Source organism: Amphibalanus amphitrite, unplaced genomic scaffold, assembly GCF_019059575.1.
Source record: "Amphibalanus amphitrite isolate SeventyFive unplaced genomic scaffold, NRLGWU_Aamphi_draft 001162F_arrow, whole genome shotgun sequence".
Classification (NCBI taxonomy): Eukaryota; Metazoa; Arthropoda; class Thecostraca; order Balanomorpha; family Balanidae; genus Amphibalanus; species Amphibalanus amphitrite.
The window spans coordinates 52,401-73,073 of record NW_024882656.1 but is presented as its reverse complement, the minus strand read 5'-3'; the positions used below and the strand labels follow the sequence as shown (position 1 = coordinate 73,073).

Below are 20,673 nucleotides of genomic sequence, written 5' to 3'. Positions count from 1 at the left end.
GAAACGGAAGACGAGGAAGCGAGGGCGACATGAAGAGCCCTGGGGGCTCACCGAGTGCCGCCCTCGCTTCCTCGTCTTCCGTTTCCCTCCAAAGCCTTGTTACCGATGAGTAGAAGAGTGTCTTTACAAATTTCAGATTTTACTAATGTACAGCACACACGGACGTTAGACGGTATACTAAAACTACGCGCATGCGCTAGACGGTCTATCTAGCAACGTGAGACATGCGCAGCGTGTGTGCGCGGATATACGAGTATACATAAGCAATGTCGCACCGACACATGCGCAGCAGGTGTGCGCGGCTGTAGGGAACTCCTACACTACCCCCTCCCTAGACGGGTCGCGAACGTGACGCGTCGAGATCGCTGTGGGGATCGAACGTCGTGATCGGTGCGAGAGCGCAAGATAGATCGCGGTGGAGCTGGTCCCGGTGCTGCTGCTCTTGGAGATGGTTGTTCTGCAGGCGGCGTGTCTTGTGGCAGCATCAGCTCCAGGCCGTCCGACCGGGCAGCTGATGGTGGCAGAGTCGCAGAGGCAGGAGACTGCTGCGCAGGTAGGTGTGGCGTCTCTTCCGGAGACGCAGGCTCGCAGTGGTCGATGTTGCTGGTTGGTGCGCTGGCGGCCACCGGCTGCTTGTTGGGTGGAGCTGGCGTCGGCGTCGGTCGCTTCGGTAGGTTGCCGCGAGGAGATGCGCTGAGTGAGGCGTCAGCGTCGATCCGTTGCTGTTTGGCAGTCTTCGTGTTCCGCACGAAGAGAAGTGTTGCGGCAGATGCTTTCGACCGACTGCACGGAGGCTCGCAGCGGCGGGCCTTGTTGCCGAAACGCTGGTGGTACCAGCAGACAGAGCTGTCTGGGTACGTAGGCGTCGGAGGGCGTGATGGGCGAGGCGTATGACGGATGCGATGTCGACCTTTGTTGCGGTGGGAGAAACTGCACGGCGCTTTGCAGCGACGCGCTCTGGCACCGAAGCGCTGGTGGTACCAGCAGATCTCGTAGGTTGATGGATGCGCTGGCTTTAGAGGGCGGTTTTCATGGCGTCGTTGATGCTGGCTTCGGCCAAGTTGCGATGCTGCGCCTTTGAGTCGACGCTGGGTGGCCTCCATTTGCTGTACTCGGACGATGAGGGTCGCGATGGTGGCTAGCAGGGCTGTGAGCCGACCTGCTGCCTCGGGTTCGGGTGCCGGCGAGCTGAAGCTGGTTGCGGGAGGAGCGGTGTGCTGCCGGGTGGCTTCGCTCGACTCCATGGTGTGGTCCACGAGTAGCCCGGATCACGTCGGGGTCACCAGTGTAAACTTAGGGGGAGACGGTCGTCCCGGTTTACAGTCATCCGATCATGGTGATCGGGAAACGTGTTCCTTTCCGAGCACTCGGTGAGCCCCCAGGGCTCTTCATGTCGCCCTCGCTTCCTCGTCTTCCGTTTCCCTCCAAAGCCTTGTTACCGATGAGTAGAAGAGTGTCTTTACAAATTTCAGATTTTACTAATGTACAGCACACACGGACGTTAGACGGTATAGTAAAAACTACGCGCATGCGCTAGACGGTCTATCTAGTAACATGCGACATGCGCAGCGTGTGTGCGCGGATATACGAGTATACATAAGCAATGTCGCACCGACACATGCGCAGCAGGTGTGCGCGGCTGTCTACAGGCCCTCCGTGTGTGTTTATGCTGCTGAGTGCGGCGCGCGGCCGGCCGGCGGCAGTGCCGTCCATGGCTGCACGTGTTTGTCGGGTGGTCCGTGGGTCGGCCGACCCGCGCCAGCACGTGACCCGGGGAGGGGGCGCTGGGGGGAGGGGGAGGGGCTCGCTGGTGTCACGTGGTGACGACGTGACGAATCTGTCACCAACGGCCCCAAGGTGACCAATGCCGACGGCCCAGTGTAAATGTTTAGAAAAAAAATCCTCGTCTTCAGGGATTTATAGTGAAGCAGTTCGATGGGCATGATCGCTTCTATGTGAATGCCTTGTTGACAAAAAAAGCAGACAATACTCATGCGTACACAAGTACACGTGCGTCTACATATCACGCTAAATTGGGCATTACTCGGCTAATTTGTGCGGATTTGAACGAAATTTACAGCGTTGTTGCACTGGCAAGCTGCGGCATTTAGATTGTGACATGCTGCAATCAACGCAATCCACCACTTTCGTGTAAGTTGTGCCATATTTGTTGCAAACTTCAAAAGCTTTTACCGCCCTAGTTGTCTCCAACTTCAATGGGTCGGTATTGACTCTTGTGCTCCAGCAAGGTATTGTTTCGTGATGGAATTAAAATAGTAGCGCAAGAAGTCAACGTGCCGCTCTGTGGTGCACAATATCTAACCCTACGCCGCATTGCGGCAGAGTCTGCAGTGCGAGTCGCTCCCCCGAGTCCCTCTGCTCCCTGTGTGCCCCCGGTCGCAGTCCCGTGGTCCGCCACTGACGGTAGCCCACTCTCTCTGTCTCCAGCTGCGTTCCTGGCAGCGGTGGGCCTCGTCGACTTCCTGGTGCTATCTCCCTACCCGCAGGACGTGGGCTGCGACCCGCCCGTCCAGGTAAGTGCCCGCTCCGGCTCCGGCTGCGACCCGCCCGTCCAGCTGAGTGCCCGCTCCGGCTCCGGCTCCGGGCACTCGCTCCGTGTCCGGACCTCTGAGCACTAACGGTCAGTCGGACTGCCCCCTGTCCGCTCCCCGGCCACTACCCCTCCGGCTGACTGCTGATCGCCGCGGCTGTCAGAGCCATCACCGCTCGACTGCTGCTGGCTGTCGGTTCTTATGGCGCTGACTAGCTCTGGTGCGACTCTCGGGGTGTCTCCGCTACCGCGTCTTCTGCCAGCTGCTGACAATGACTTGCCGCTCACAACTTCTGACCGCTGTGGCCAGGGGACCCTGATTCTCTGGTCTAAGCCCTCTCCGTCTTCAGTCTGACTACTGCTTTATGCTTCTCCGGCCTGAAGCTAACTCACTAGCCAGCTGCTATGTAGATCCCTCACCAAACTATTTTCATCCGTTGCTTAAGTTTCTCCCAAGGCTATAGAAATTCCTGCCCCTTGAATGCATATACCTACTGAAGCCCGACCATCTCCGTCTCCACCAAAGCGAGCTACTTTGGTTGGAGCTGCACGTACCGATCTGCTTTGAGATAAGCTGATGTGAACTTTTCCTTCGGCTTATCTGGTAAAGTATTCCCTCGTGAATGATGGCTTTCTGCTTTTGCAACTGTCCTAATGTCCCGATTACCGTGATATGCGCTTCTATTTTCCTCGGCTTTATGTTTTATGAAAGTGTTTTACCGTAATTGACTCGTGGGCACGTTTTGGCCTTTGTGTATGTTTCCCCAGGGATTGTGTTCTGCTGCTTAGAGTCGGCTTTCGTGTGCGGTGCTGGCCACTGTAAAATGTGCTGTGGTGAATATGGCGTGCTGATGTGACCATGAGCTTAAGTAACCAGCGTCCGTGTTTTGCCAGCTTGACCATGAAATTTATACGGTTCACTGGTACAGACATTATCCACTTCTGTCATTTGCCTTATCTCATTATACAGTCTCAATAATAGCACACTCCTTAAGTGGTATTTTTGGTGTCGTATTTTCATGCAGTTAGGCTCCTTTTGTAATCAATGATATGAGCATTCCCGTTGTTTATATGGTATTGATTCTTATTCATTGATTCCTGTCGAAATGTTAGCATAATGTATTAGTTTTGCAACCCGTGCATTGGTCACAGATGATATCGCAAGTCCGTTCGTTTGGTGGCCACAATGGGACGTGGCATAACTAGTCATTCATAAGCCTCCTCGCAGACTTGTAAACGATTCAAAAAATTTCAATCAATTCAATCACGACTCACTTGATGAAATGACCGATTCAATCATAACTCAATCAAACAGTCTGATTTTCCAAGCGATTCAATCACGACTCATGGACCTTGTGATTCAACTCAATCACGACTCATCCCATTATCAGTGATTCAGGGAATGACTCAACTCATGATTTGACTCAACGCGATTCAATCAAGATGTTATATAAAATATATACATACGAGGGGGTATCGAAAAGTTCTGATCATCACCATGAATTAGATGTGATAGAAATTTGATTTTTTTACATGACGTTCATTACTCCTTTACAAGTCACCACACACGACCGCAAACTTATTGCATCGTTTCTTGAGCTGCCTCAGGCGGTCATTGTAGAACCATCGCACTGTCCCGTTAATCACTGCTCCACCTCATCAATGACGTCATTTCTGTCCTTAAATCACCGGCCATACTGCGGATTCTTCATCTCCCGTAACAATTAAGAGTCAGTTAATACCCGGTCAGGTGAATTTCTTAGATGCGGTAGGATTTAATGTCCACATCATGTTGTTTCTTCAATCGCAGCTCAGGACGAATGGGCGGGGGCGCTGTCAGTGCGGATAAAGCATCTTTCTTGGGCTTTTTGGCGGCGATTCTGCTTGAGGCCATCTCGCAACTTCTTCCAAAATGTGCAGTAGTGCTTGCTTATCATTATCCGACCATCATCAAGACAGTCGGTAATGACTATCCTAGGCCAGATCCACAACACTGATAGCATTGACCTTCCATATCGGCTTCTGCATCTTCGCCTTTTAAGAAGGACAGATGTGCCGTGCTTAAACTTCTTGATCATCTTTTTGTCTCTGGATCATACACATAGACCCAGCATTTGTCACAAGTCATCAAATGATCGAAGATTTCTTCAATTTCCTAAAAAAGACCTAGGTTTCATTTCGGAAGGCCAAGACACATTTTTCTCTTGAACAAAGTAGACACACGAACTTCTAAGCGGGCTGACTCTTTATCGGCTATAGTTCTTCGCTGATAATATTTTCAGGCACTGCCAGCATTGAGACCTTTCTGTTGCACAATCATCCGATTGTGCCACACGACGATCTGTAAGGATGAGGTCCTCCACTTCCTTCACAGTCACCACCTTGTCAGTCACTGGTAGTCACTCACTTCTAGACTCCCCTGCAAGGGCCATGCAACCAAGTTGAAAATTATTTCTTCATTTTCGGTAAGTGCATGAGATGGTCTTTCCTCGCCATAAACTAATTTCACGTTCTTGGTGTATTTTCTCAGTGTGATACCGTTTCAAATGCATTAGTAGGATGACGGTTCGGTCCTCAATGGGCCCAATACTCATCTTTTTTTACTTCTAAGTCTCCCCTACATAAGATAAAACCACTTCTCAGGATTCTCTTTGCGGGAGCATTGTTCTTAAGAACCAAGTATACTACCAACCAAAAATCATCAAAATCGGTCTATATCTTCTATGTGATGATCAGAACTTTTCGATACCCCCTCGTATGTGATATCAATTTAAGACATTTTTGGAAACTGATACCAAACAGATATCAACCAAATACACTAGGAAAATACCAAAAAACATAGAAAAGTACTAAATCTATGCTTGCTCACAAATGTCCTGATGAAACAGGGTATTGAAAATATAAAGATTAGCATGGTATCTAAAACATGTGTGTTGAGCACTGAACTCTATAATGAGCATGAGGTGTTGAGCAATGTGCGCCTGCTTACTGCTACTGTTAACTTGATTACTATACTGATTTTAGGGCACTGGAAAGAAACTTGAGATTCATTTTTTCATCTTCATGCATTGACATTTATGTATAATTTTCTGTTTACAGTTTGATTAAAAACTTAAAACAACATTTTATGGTTTTTTTCAATACTGATAGCTAAGCGCATTTATAATACTGACAAAATACCTAAAAATTTTGCAGTGCATTGTGTGTGACTATGATGCAAATGCCACATATATTTCCACATAATATAGTACTAAATATGGTCATAACTTCAATTTCCAACATATGGTGATTGAATCATTTTGTTAATTGAATCAACTTGAATCGATGAGTTGCGGCGAATCGGCAACTCAGTTGCCGATTCAATCACTTGCAGTTGCCATGTGTGACCGATTCAATCAGGATTCATATGGTGACAAGAGGTGATTCAACCGACTCAATCACAGTGAGTCGGCATTTTCAAGCGATTCATGAGAATCGATTCAATCAGAGTTGAATCGCTTACAAGTCTGCCTCCTCGAAAGTCCGACAGCCGGAACCCTGACTAATCAACCGGTCGTCGTATTTGTAGTTGTAGCCTGCCCCTAGAGTTGCAAAGTTTCTCCCAAAGGCTGCTACCGGCACCGCCCCGCCCCACAAAAATTTTCTGGGATACCGGCATGCTACCACGCCCCAAGAAAAAACACCACCAAATTACCGGCATACTAAAAAACCTGCATTGTTGATTCTAGCTTACCCCTACAAGAGATGCCACATTTTGGCAATTTCAGTAGGTACCCATCCCACCCAGCAGTCACCCATTGTCCAAGCACAACTACGATCAGGCTGATTTTGGCTCAGTTGTCCCCACAAATACCCACAATTTTTAAACTCAATTCCAGTCTATAACTGTTAATATATCACCTGTAATCAAAGAGGTATTGCCTACAAAAAGCATAAACAATCTCAGACCACATCTCAAGACTCAAGGCCAGTTTCCAAACAATTTTGTGGTGTTTTGATTCTGCCTTTTCCCCTCGGGAATGCTGTCATGAACATGTATTTATTTTATTATATTATACCTATTACCTACCATCAGACTTAGATCATGCTTTTGCAACATGAATGTGTATTCCTTTTTTATAGACCACAGTAGATTATTCTTGACAATTCTAATTATAACCAAACCTGTGAAATGCTGAGGTCCATGTGTTTGTTACCCCTACCCTTAGCAATGTAACCTCTACCACAAAATACATTTTGCAATGGCTAAGATTGCTGTTCTTACAAATTGATAACCTCTTAGTAGGTATCCAAAGTTTGAATCATATGTTAATAATTTTTGTTTTGTGCAAAACCAAAAATACCGGCATGCTACCGGCAAGACATGCCAGATACCACGAAAAAACCTGAGGTAGTGAAAAATTACCGGCATGCCGGTAGTGCGGTAGGGAAACTTTGCAACTCTACCTGCCCCGACATTTTTAGGCGACTAATGTATTTGGCGTTAGTTCCTGAGCCGACTTACCACATAGCCCCTAAAGGTTCCTTCCGATGTCTTTCTCTCCTCCCCACGACAGAGTCAACCTTTTTGTTCACCTTTCAGTCTCTCAGTCGGCCAGTTTCAGCTATCCTTTTCAATCCCATCTCATGTGGTCTTATCCGTCACTCTTGTTTCCTCTTTGCCCCGATGTGATCGCTACCTTGATTTGTCCTGTCCCTCTTCTTATTCTATTTTCCCTTCATGCCGTGTTCTTTTCGATCCGCGCCTGTCCTGTTTCGCCTGATCTGGTGCGCTCTGTCCGTCCAACTCCGCCGTCACTGGCTCCTCTCGTCTCCACCCTGTCCTCTGTGCGCCCGGCTCTGGTCCATTTGTCCGTTCTGGTCCGGTCCGCTGCCGGTCCGGTCCGGTCCGGTCCGGTGCTCCGGCGCCGACCCGCACCGCCGCCTGCCTCAGGACGTGCTGCTGGTGGTGCCGCACCAGGTGACCGACCTGTACTCGGATAGTGACGCCGCCTCGGCCGACGAGAGCAAGGCGCTGCGAGCCGGCCCGGCCGCCGCCCACCCGGCCGTGAGTCACCCCCGGGCGCGTGTGTGATTACCATTTACCAGTAGAGCCATGCACGACACCGCCGGCGTGTGACTGACAGTAGAGGCGTGTGACTGACAGTAGAGGCGTGCACGACACCGCCGGCGTGTGACTGACAGTAGAGCCATGCACGACACCGCCGGCGTGTGACTGACAGTAGAGGCGTGCACGTGGGCGCCAGAGTGTAAATAACAGAAGAATGGTGCATGCGTTGTGAGCTCACTGGTTAGAGCCATGCACGCGCTTTGACCTAACTAAGCACTAGTTGCCCACGTGCTGTGAGCTAACAATGACTAACAGTAGAGACGTGCACGTGATATTCGACGACTAAATAAACAACGGTAGACTCCTGCACGCCCGTTCGGACGGCCGTACCGCTTATAGTTGCGATATTTATGTGCTGAACGCATGACAAGGCTTCCATCCGCGCCCAGCTTAGGCAGTTTGCTATAGTTGTGTGCTTGCAGACTCGGTCTGTTGCCCTGGGGTTTATGAGGCGTTGGCGGGTGATACAAAATACTTACTGTCGTGTTTAGTTCAAAATGGGATTTCTTCAGGAAGATTGTTCACTTCATGACTTGCGAAAATGGTTTGGTTTTGAAATTGCTAGCATCATTCACAGATAATTGCCGGCAGGGGTTTTAGGATGTTCTGATCACCGTGCTGACCGTGCTAGATATCCGTAAATGTCAAATTTCATGAAATATCTTCGTGCTCTTTTTAGCATACCGCACTCGTTTTATGCGAAAAAAACTGGCATTTAACGAAGTCCTTTGAGTGACATTGGCTGGATAGCCGTGCGGCTTTCTACTCACCGGCTTCTGAGACTCCTCGCGATACATTTCTGGCACCAGCGGCCTTCTATGCTTGCATGCTGCAATCGTTTGACGTCGACTGTCGTCCAGTAAATTGGAATTGACTAGACTATCGACACGCAATCGCAATAGGACAATAGGTGGCATCAATGTTGCTAATGGAAATCGGTTTGTAATGTCAACGCACCTATCCTCGACCCTGTACTTATGCTTCCGAGACGCCGGCCAGAGTATTTCCTTTGTATCGAGATCCTGTCTTGGATTTCTACTCTCACCCCGATAAGCCCTGTTTTGAGTCCTCTCACTGTCCAGAGTACGGAGTCCTGTTTCGCCCTGACAATGTCAGCACCATTCCTGAGCTCCCATCCCCGCCCCTCGTCCCCATCATTGTTGTCGCCAGACATCGCCCCAGACCATGGAGATGTGCACCCTCTCGTCCTCAGGGGGCCAACAGTCCACGGTATGTGCCCGATTTAGATGTGGTTATCTGGGAACTAACGTGGATGCTGTGGCGCAACGTATACGCTAGACCGTCATGACTGGCTTGAATGATCACATAAACAAGCACTTGCTTATAGAACCTGGTCATTAGCCTTTGGCGTTTTGTGGCCTTGGGATTCCGTGGCGACTTGGTCATGGAAATGATTGAACCCGAGCAAATCAATATTTTTCACCATGCACACAGTAGCCTTGTGGCCCAGTGGCAAGAAACGCTGATAGTGTAGAGTGCAGAAACGTTCAGTGTAGAAACGCTGGCAGAAGCTGGGCTGGATGTTACGGCAGGGTTACTATCAATAACTTTACATTGTGCCACTTTGATATCGCTGACTGACATGAGATCTGGATCTGAACACATTTTTAGTTATTTTTAACTTCATATCGTTTCTCGTGTCAGTTATTACCAGTATAACGCCTTTTGGGGGCGACTAACGGAGCGAGCGAGAGGGTGGGCCTTGCACGTGCGAAATTGCGAGGGGGTACCTCCAACTGACTTGTGCACGGCACCCTACAAACCGGTCTCTAGCGATGTGCCAAATTTGGGCACAATCGGCCCAGCCGTTCTCGAGATCTGAAAGTGGCACCCTGCACGTGCGCACGTGCAAAATGGGTCCCAACTGACTTGTGCACGGCACCCTACTAACCGGTCCCTAACTGTGTACCAAATTTGAGCGCAATCGGTCCAGCCGTTCTCGAGATCTGGAAACGACCCCTGCACGTGCGCACGTGCAGCAGCACCCCAACTCTGGCACATGAATATGCAGTGCCTAGTGGGTGCCTACCTACATGCCAAATTTCAGCGCAATCGGCCAAGTAGTTACCGAGATATTGCAACAATTACAAAACTGACACCTCTTCGTTTTGCACGTGGCACGTGCATAAGGGGTCACCCACATGCATCGGGAATAGTCCAATACTTGGTAGAAGGAATGAAGCTACCCTACAAAAATTACCGCATGTAAATCGGTCAAGAGGTTGCTGAGATATAAGCCTCGCAAAAGCGTCCGCACGGCCGGCCGCTCATACTCAGAAATTTCCGTTAATCTAAGGAAAGACTACGCTCGCTTCGCTCGCTCCGTAACAAGTGATAAGCAGCAAGCACCTATAGTAACTATTTACTCTTCATCAGTAAGTCATATGAGACTGTCACCATCTGGCCAGGTGTTATCGGCTCAGAGCCAAGGCCAGTTCCGAGGGGCACGCGCGTGCGCACCTTGGTTGTCAGGCGCTGACTCGGCATGTGGTCAGCAGAGCTTACCGACCAGTTAGATACGCAGACCATTGATCGGGGCACCGGGGTCAGAGGTGTGCCTGCTCGCAGTAGGCTAGCTTTGAAGACTGAAGGCTGCTAGCGCTGCAAGTCATGCTCCCCACAGTAAGAGACGGATCACTTTATTCTGTAAATCTGCACGAGGTCCTACCGGGCTACACTGTTGATCAGTCTCCATAGCTTTGTCAGATGCCAGTGAGATTTACACATGCCTCGAACGCTCCCATAGCGTTACGATGTTTACAATGCACCACGGACCCCGAACACAGTGACAGCTGCTGTGGGGCCGGTCTGTTCATAATGCACGGCACAGCCGGTCTCGCAGTCTGAGAGGGACAAACTATTCTGTGCCGCGAAGTAGGCATTTTTCGCGGGCCGTTACGATGTTACTCGGGCATCGATATGAACTATTGTTATTTGGAGCGTAAGATTCAAAGATCCTTTCCATAACTTTCGTATTCATCCGTCAGACTACATAAGTCGCGTCACTACCTGCATGCGCTCTTTGCTGCTTCTATTTTCGTTTCCTGTAAACTTTGTGTGATGCTGCTGTCTGAATGTCTGTTTCGCGCCTGCTGTGCATGGGCCTCCTCGCATCTATGTAGGCGTGCTGGGCCGTTATCAAGGCAACATATACATAGTGTTTCAGTGGATAATTAGCGGGTGGCTGTGGTTCCGATCGACAGGAAATGCTCAGTTCTAACGCAGGCTCAACTATAGCAGCATTTGCCATTTGGTGTAACGTATGTCGTAATTCCACCGTTGGACGTGATATGATGCACTTGAAGTTGGCTGTAGTGTTTGTCCAGAGTCTGACCATACGAGTATATACCCTCAGTTGGGTTTCATCTTACATGTATGGTCGTTTGCGGGCAATCGTCCGCTGTGTCTACTGGTTGCTGTGCTGTGGTGGATGTCATATAGCATTCCTTTATTCTCCGTCCTTTTTGTGACGCCTCTTTGTCTCTCTATTCCACCCCGTGTCTCACTCGGGTGCCATGTCCCGTGTCTGTCTGTCTGTCTTACAAAATTATACTTTCATTCATGTATTTGCAATCACTGTATTACATTCTTTTATTACATTCATGTATTTTTTAGATGAATTTTCAACCACGGGCCATGATCACATCAATGTCAAAATATAAGAATCAGCCTAGCGACCGGTGGTCCTTGGACCAGAGTGGCACAGACGGACCACTGCTGGTGGGGGCCACAAATGCATGAGTTTGGTCATCAATAATATGTGCACCCATGAGGGCCCGATATGGGCCCAAAATGGGTTGGCGTTGGCCCGGTGGTGGGGTCCAGTGCAGTCTATCAGGGGCCGGTGTTGGCCCATCGGAGGCCATATATGGATTGTAAGGCCGTTAGGAGACGTTGTAGGCTCATCAGGGGCCATTTGGGACAATTACGGATCGGGGGCCCATTAACCCTCTCCCCGTTGGGATGGTCCCATAGGACTCTTGTTGAACGTCTTGTGAACGTCTTGTTGGGATCGCCCTGTGGCTTTTCCTGATTAGCAAGAAAACAGCAACGCGCAGCGCCGCCAAATTTTCAGTAGATTCCTTTCCGGGCATCAATTTGACAGCTTCACACAAAATTTCAAGTCTTAGGTCACCTTAGGTCAGGAGTAATTGAGGTCAAACTGAGGTGATGTTCGAGCAAACATGAGCAAAACACGTGAAATCTTTAAACGCTCACAGAAGCTACAGTAACAAACAATTTCAAAGCTCTTCTTGTGGTCTTGTAAAGAAAAGAAGGCGCTACAAAACTGCTATCTCGGATTTTCGAAATTTGGGATTTTGACCCCCAAAATAAGAAAAATGATTTTTATAAAATAGCAAAAAAAAATCCAAAAGTATTTCAAATTTCGATATAAACGGAATATTTATGATAGTCCCTGCGTTCTTCTATCTACATATCAAATTTTAGATAGATACCTCCTTTTTGGCCGAGTTATAGCGAAAAAAAAACTTCAATGTTGATGACGTCAAATTTTGAACTCAATTTTTAGCATTTGTAGACCACGTAGCGCAAAACAAAGACCACCGTGAGACTTCCTGCGACGCGTTTTGATACAACCGTTTTGCTACAACAGCAGGGCTGAGGAGTTGTAGTCGGAATCTGTCGGAGTCGACAGTTCTGCTCAGAGGCGGAGCTGTCATTATCCTTCCAGTCGGAGTCGACATTGCATGGCTCGAAGCCGTGCTCTACAGTCTACACCTGTTTGCGGGAATATATTACGTTGATTTTATCACCACACATTTGGTTGAAGCTTAGGTCATGCCTACTGTTTGCAAGTTTGCACCTGTACGTTTGGGAATTAAAACATATGGGCACGGGCAAGATTCTTACAGATAGAGACGGGCTAGGTAAACAAACTTTAGTTGCGACATTTTTTAATAAGGAACAGACGAATCGAGTCCTAAATAATCTTTTTGAAAACAACTATAGTTCGTTTATTTTCAAAAGGACGCTGGCTCAAAGTTCAATACCGAAGCTCTCACGTGAGTTTTGGCAGCTTCAGTGTCTGGCCAAGAATTTCTTACCGTAATGTATGACTTAAGAGTCATGTTACCTTTTCCTCAAGTTATAATGAATATGAAATAATATTTTCGGAGTTTCTTGAGTGATATATATTGAAAAATTGATAGCAAATATTTCGATACTCGTAGTGGTACCTTTTTCAATGCGAGACCATTGAAAAAGGTACCACTACGAGTATCGAAATATTTGCTATCAATTTTTCAATATATATCACTCAAGAAACTCCGAAAATATTATTTCATGTTCAATTTCTTACCGAAAAAATAATCGATTTCAAATTTTGCACGGTAAGTAGCTGGAAATTGTTTCTTAAAAATGAACATACTATGATGACGTCACTGATGGCAGCAGGCACCCAAATGCCCGTGCAGTGGGACAAGTGTCAACGAATTTGAGTGAAACTTAGTTTTTAACTGTTGCCGAGCTTATAATCGAGTGAGCGGTTCCGTCCATGATAGTCATAAGTTAAATTGAAATACATGTTCGACAGCATGACGTCACCGCTGTTAACATATCTGCATATATCTGCTTCCAAAACGCCCCCATATGGAAATTATCGGGAAGTTGGTTGAGCTGCTGAAGGATCAACAGCCCCTCGCTCGGTCCCTTATTTGTCATATATTTACGCATATTTCGCACTTGTCAGTGAATTAATTGTTTTTCTTATGTCGATTGAGCACCATGGCCGGCTGAAACTTGCCTGCAATCTTATATATAGACGGAAAGACATATAACCCTTTTACTTCGGCACAAGTGACGCACTGCGACGGTTTTTGGCGCCATTTTCAATCGATTTGTCCAAGACTGGAGCCGATATTCATGATATGTGATGTTTAAAAGATGAAACTCAGAAATCTTTTCTGCCATGGGCCGCAAGGAGGTTCACCGTGAGTAGCGGACTTATATTGTTGAAATGTTTTAATAATTGATGTTTTTTGCAAATTCGTCGGCCACCAGCGTCGTCCCGGCTCGCGTTATTTTCTTTGCACGAAGAACGTGACGTTGTGGCTTAAGCTCGTCGCATACCGAAGATGTGGTATTAATTCATCGTTGAAGCCTCACTGTTCAAGTCGCCCAAGCAGTTTTTGCCTGATACCTACATAAGTTTCACTTTTGCTCTCGCCGCTAGTTGACGCTCCCTGCTTCTGGGTCGCAAGTCCATCGCGGCCGAACCACCACTGGCGTCATGCAACGCCCAAGACCGGATCCTATTTCGGTCTCGTATTCGCTGTGGCTCCTCGTAGTCATCCTCCTGCCTCTCACCTGCCTGTGTTTGCGACAAAACCTATCCCCAACGGACCGAGACTACACATCATGTTTCTTACCGTTTCAAGGGACCCATGCCTTGAAAGTTGGCAAAATCAAGACCGTCTTCTTCAGACGCCGAGCCTCCTACAGTGCGAACTCCGTTGCCACCAGACAGCACGGGCGGATCACTTTTAGCTGCTCAGTGCTTTTGGCAGGTGACATCGAGTTGAACCCAGGCCCCAAAACGCAAAAGAGCACCTCCCAAGACCAGTCAGCTACGACCGATCTAACTTGCGCTGCTTGCCCGAGCAAGTCGACCAGGAAGGCGGCGATAATATGTCGCGCCTGTGGAGACCGATGGCATACGTCTTGCGCAAAGCTGACTTTGACCCAAGCACGTGCTCTCAGGATATGGCACTGCAGAACCTGCCTTGGAGCAGCGACTCTCACACATGCTGATCCATTGCAGCCGAGCAACGCGTCGCCGGCGGGTACAGACTACAGAGCCAGCTGACCTTGCCGAGTACCTGGCCGAGCTAAGGCGCGCTACTGTCGTCATCAAACAAATACCGAAAGCTGCTCGGATTGCTGCCGCCGATTGTCTAGCCAAGCTAATTGACGAGGCAATTTCCGAACGGAATTTCAGCACATGGCGCCGCCTATTGTCTTTCGCTTTTGGGGCTCTCCGTGCACCCGCAAAAGCAACAGGCGAGCGGCGTCAGTCGGCGGCGACCACAATCAAACTCCAGATCTCCCGCTTCGAGACGGGAGCGGATCTCTCGCCCACCAACGATCGACGGCCAAACCATCAGCACTCCTCAGATGACCGTCTTGCTCACCGGGTACTCTCCAAGTGCGCAGACGGCGACATAAAAGCAGCATTAACCCTCGCCCTGGCAGGGCATTTTTCATAACACGGCCTGGCAGGGGGGGGGGGGTCGATGCGACCCCCCCCTCGCGATTGGCTCCTATGGCACCTAGAAACACCAAATTTGCTAGGTAGGTGGGCCCCCATGAGTTCTCGCCCCTGTGCAAATTTGGTTGCTCTAGGTCAATATTTAGGGGGGTTTTGGGGGGTATAAATGTAAAAATTTCGCTAAAAACAGGTCAAAAGTTTTTCGCTTATAACTTTTGATCTAATTAAGGTAGAGCAAAAAGAAAAGCACCAGTGAACTCAGCACGTCAAGGCGCGTCGAATGATATACTTTTTAGCTTGCTTAAGTGTACTTAAAGTTTTTCTTAAATTTTAAGTAAACTTAACTTAATAAATTAAGTTCTAGTTAACCAAATTGCATCATATCGCATAGCATTCGAAACGGCTGATCACCAGGAACACAATGATACCATTTTTTAAGCTCTAGCGTCATTATGTGCCAAGTTATTGGCAAAAACGTCATTTGACCTCAGTTGACCTCATTTGACCTGACCCATGGATAAGTACACCGAGCAAAGAAGCACCAAGTGACCTGCTGCTAAGTACTGTGGTTTCAAAGGACAAAAGTGATAGAAAGAAGCGGATATCTCCATTATTTTCCGAATTTAGTATTTTCCCATAGGCTTAACATTACGACGTAATGACCTCTAACTGACCTCAGGTCAGTGACCTCAAAAAACCCGAACTATATGTTATACAACTCGGTGAACTTAGCACATCCTGAAAGTTTGAAGGAAATCAGTCCAAAACTGTGAGTTGGACAGGTGCAAAAAGAAAATTGAAATTTGACCATGACCTTGTACCGGTTTTTCTGACCTGGTGACCTGACCCAAGGTCACCCGGACCTGAAATTTTCAGGTCATATGTAAAAAGGTTGCCCCATAGGCTGTGCCAAATCTGGCGGCGCTGCGCGCCGCCGTTTTTACGCTATCTTCGAAAAACCTTAGGGGGGGGGTCGCATCGACCCCCCCCCTGCCAGGGCGAGGGTTAAGGGCCCTGACGTCTACAGACGATTTTGTTAAGCCAAGCTACGATGTACTTCAATCTCTCAAAGAAAAACACCCATCAGCGCCTCTCGACGAAGCACTCCCTCCGGCTCCGCAGGACGACCGATTCCCTCCATTACAAGTCACCACGGAACAGGTCCGTTCTGCCATCAACACGATGCCGACTGGTTCAGCTGGAGGTCTAGACGGAGTAAGACCGCTTCACCTACGGCAGCTCATCTCCACCCACGCTGCAGAGCCGGGCCGCCGCCTGCTGACATCTTTAACCGCACTAACCAATCTAGCGCTGGCGGGACGCATACCGGAGTGTGCTCACGGCGCCTTTTATGGAGCTGCCCTCTTTGCCCTCCGCAAGAAGGACGGTGGTCTACGCCCCATTGCCGTAGGTAGCGTTTTTCGCCGCCTGGCCTGCCGCATTGCTGCACACCACATGTCAAGTGTCCTTGGCCCGGAGCTCAGACCGATCCAGCTAGGGGTGGGGACCCGCTTAGGCTGTGAAGCAGCCGTCCACGCGGTTCGCGAGTGCATTTATCGCGCACAAGATGCCTCCGCACCCTCTGTACTGGTTAAAGTGGATGTGCGAAATGCCTTTAACACTATCAGAAGAGATGTTATGCTCAAAAGTGTAGCCGATCGTTGCCCAGAAACGTACCGTATTCTGTATCAATCATACAGTACACCCACCCCCCTATACATAGAAGGTGACGTGATCATGTCCCACGCTGGTGTACAGCAAGGCGACCCGCTCGGCCCAATAGGTTTTGCCTTGGCCGTCGACTCCTGCGCAAGACGCCTGCAATCACCATTGAATATCTGGTATCTTGATGACGCAACTCTTGCCGGGTCAGCCAGTGTCGTCGCGTCCGACCTCCGTTTGCTTCGCCAAGAATTGCCTTGTCTTGGCCTCGAATTAAACAGCTCCAAATGCGAGCTCACCCTTCTGGGTGATCGGCTAGCTGACAAACGGGCCCCCGCTATTGACGATTTAAAAAGTTATCTCCCTGGGATAGTAGAAACTCCCTTGCACAGCCTAACCTTACTGGGCTCTCCTCTCCACGAATCCAGCATCGTCACTGCCACGGACGCTGCCCATGATATGATAAAGACACTTTGTAGCCGCATCCGCTCCCTTGACGCCCACACAGCTTTATTCTTTTTAGCCCACTACATTGCCGCGCCCCGGCTACAATATCTCCTGCGATCTAGTCCCATGTACTTAAACAGCACAGGATTGCAGGCCATTGACGCCCTTATGCGGTCGGCCCTCACAGACACCTGCAATGTTAGTCTAGGAGACGAAGCCTGGAAACAAGCTTCCCTCCCGGTCCGGTACGGGGGTCTAGGCGTTAGGTCAGTTGAACGGCTAGCTATTCCCTGCCACTTGGCATCTCTGACTGAAGCGTCCTCTCTGGTATCCTCGATTCTCAGTAATCAAGGGAACAGGTACGACGCCATACTGGCCAGAAAACCCGCTCTTGAACGACTTCTTCCTTTAATCGGAGAGGCAACCCTCCCCGACCCCTCTACACCAGGGCAGCAGAGGGCTTGGGACGACCTGGCATCGGAGGCTAGCTGCAAACAGTTACTCCGCGAAACAAATCAAGTCCACAGAGCCCGTTTACTTGCCGCCTGCCAGCCTCACACAGCCGCATGGCTACAAGCAGTACCGGTCCCCAGCCTTGGCCTCTTTTTGGACCCGGAATCTGTTAGGATAGCGGTAGCTCTCCGTCTTGGCGCCCCTATTTGTGAGCCACATGTCTGTCGCCTATGTAGCTGCCCGGTCGACAGATTGGGGCATCACGCCCTATCCTGCAGCAAAAGTGCTGGTCGGTTTCCCCGCCACGCTGAGCTTAACGATTTCGTGAAGCGCAGCCTCGCTGCATCTGGCATCCCGTCCGTCCTCGAGCCCACGGGACTTGACAGAGGTGACGGCAAGCGTCCTGACGGGCTTACCACATTCCCTTTTAAAGGTGGAAAATGCCTAGCCTGGGATGCGACATGCACCGATACCTTTGCTGACAGCAGCCTGGCAAAATCGGCAATAAAACCGGGATCAGCGGCCCGGGCCGCCGAGGATCGAAAGGTACAGCGGTATGCCTCTTTTTCAGCCCAGTATCTCTTCGTTCCATTGGCGGTCGAAACATCAGGCGTTGCCGGCCCCAGTGCCATCCGCCTAGTCCAGGAACTCGGCCGCAGGATCACATCAGTGACCGGGGAGAGGCGCGAAACGGCTTGGTTATGGCAAAAAAATCTCTATTGCCATCATTCGCGGAAACGCAGTGGCAATCAGAGGCTCTGCTTATCTTTCCTCCACTGTGAGCCCCGCCCACTCCGCCTTACCACCCCGTGTACCAGCTTTCCATCACACACAGAAACAACAGACTAAACATGACACTCGCAACATCTCCCTTACACCCCCTCTGACACCTTCACCAGCTCCACCCAACTCAGCATCAGCACCATCTCCATCTGAAAGTCACGACACACTTACAGCATACCATACACCAACCGGCCACCACGATATAGCGCCATCACCCCCAAAATCCATCAGTCCAATCTCAACTCGCCTGGCAAAGTACAGAAAAATGTACGAAGAAATGAGGGCCAATTTTGAAACACAAGATCTCGCTCTGAGCTGGGATCCTCTGGCCGACCCAGAGCTGGCTCCCTACCTGGTGCGCGGTGTGACCCAGTGCTCTGCTATATCGTGTTTAGCTGAGCCTTAGCGTTAGGTATCTGTGCATTATATTGTATCCGTTGTAACCTGTATGTTGGTAAATGTTTGTTTCTAATATCGGGAAGAAATCACATGTTAAAATTAGTCGACGTTCGATTTTCTCAGGTTCAGTTTTTGCTCGTTTTGCTCGCTAAAACACGTGCTTGTTCGAAAAAACATACTTGGAGCCAGCGTCCTTTTGAAAAAAAAAACGAACTATAGATAATCTTTTCATCTTCTTGAAAACTAATCCGAATACTCATAACACTGACAAGTGGCAACCAAGCAATGACGGTATAGGGCCTTGACAATGACAAAGGCGATAATATTCAAAAACTAAAGCGGCATTGTTTGTGACACAAACGCCATACACTGCGACTTTGTATAGAGGACAATGCCTTTTCGGTGGGTGTTGCAAGCACTACAAGTACCTACTGCTTCCCTCTTGCAAAAAGAAAAAAACTTTTTCACATTAAAAAATGTGCTTTTACCTATATTTTGTAAAAACTACTGCAAAAATAGTGTTACGGTCGAATGATTTTTCTTCGAGAAATAAGAAAGGTTTAGGTCATATTCTTAGCTCATATAGCTATAACATAGGTCATAGCTCCTTCTGTGCCACCCAGACGCCACTCGGGGAACTCCCTCCATTCCAAACACGGCCTGCCTCGGAGGGAGGGGCGCCCCCCCCCCCCACACACACACATTCCCTCTGCGGCCTGCACCGTCATACCGGTGGGTCTCATGGCCGCTGCCTGTACGCTGCTACATCCATGCTGCTACCCTACCACGCTGTCAGCGCATTTCGCGAGCTGACTGACGTCATAGGCTATGGTCAAGTCACTCAAGGTTGGAGCGTCCGAATTTTTTTGATGTCTTCATGGAAACCGAATCTACCACGTGTGCTTGCAGCGAGCTGGCAGCGGCCGTGAAAACACCGCCCGGACCGGCGCGGTGGTAGTGTACCCCCTGACCCCGCCCGGCCTGCAGTACAGCCTCGCCCCTGTCGACAGCCAGACACTGAATTTGGCCCCATGGTAGCTTTGGCTTTGGTCCATGGCGCCAATGGGTCGCAAAGCATCGAAACGCTCACTGGCTATGTCCTCGTTTTCCGTACTAACAGTGCAACGAGTAATGCTGTATTTTCTTATCGCCTATCGTTTCGGCATGAAATACCCATTAGAAATGTCTGTTCAGCCCCTGTCTAGCCTCAGCCGTCCCCGTGGCAGCGTTACTCACCCCCGGGTGGGTCTCCCTGGAGTCGCCCATGGCACGCGGTGCAGCAGCGCCCTTCCCCGCTGCGGGGACGCTGTGCTGAGCTGCACCAAACCAGGGGCCGGGGCAAGCTCCAGGCTCCCTTCCGCCCTGGCGGCGGACAGTGTGTTGGAAACGGTCCTACGAGGCTCGGTGCGCCAGCGCTTGTGGCAGTCTGAAGACAGCTCTGGTGTTCTGAGGAGATACTGCAGCACTCGGACCAGCTACCAGACGGCCAGAAACTCCCGCCGCTGAGCGCAGCCTGACGAGCGCCCAGCGCGGCGGTCGGAGAGTGCACAGCCGGCCGGTGGAGTGGGGCGCCGCGCCCGCCAACGTCTGCCTGCTGCGATGGTGTCCCTGCTGCGAAGCTGCTGCTGCTGCAGCCTGCGCCACGGCGCGCTGGCCGTGGCCATTGTCTACCTGGTGCTGAGCCTGCTGCAGACGCTCGCCGTGCTCAGCGGCTGGGGCTGGGCTGACGCAGTGAGGGCATACGCTTACAGCTTGTACAGGGCGCTTGATCAGTTTCAGGATTTCTACCGGTATCGTGACTACTTGCCCGGTGTGGTGGCGCTGGCACCGCTGACTGTCTTCGCTGCCATACAGCTGCTGTTCGACAGTCTGCTGCTGTACGGCGTGCACGTCTTGGGGACACGGCCGCGGTCGAGCCGGTGCCACCTGCTCTCCTGGCTGATCTTCAGGGGCATCCTGTTCGGTATCATCACCGCCGGAAACCTGGCCATGTTCATAGCATCCATCGTGTTCCGCTAC

The 20,673-nt window shown here is 49.9% G+C and overlaps 1 protein-coding gene across 3 annotated transcripts in view; it reads left to right on the top strand.

The window, feature by feature from the left end:
- The window catches only part of LOC122370708 (glucose-6-phosphate exchanger SLC37A2-like), a 47,748-nt gene that overhangs the window by 10,809 nt on the left and 16,266 nt on the right, over positions 1-20,673 (top strand). For 2 of the 3 annotated variants that reach the window (XM_043346551.1, XM_043346552.1), the window contains exon 7: positions 2,449-2,534. In XM_043346551.1, the coding sequence (XP_043202486.1) occupies positions 2,449-2,534 (86 nt within the window). Of the gene's footprint in view, positions 1-2,448; positions 2,535-7,484; positions 7,599-20,673 lie in introns of all 3 variants that reach the window. The other variant, XM_043346550.1, reaches the window with a different exon arrangement.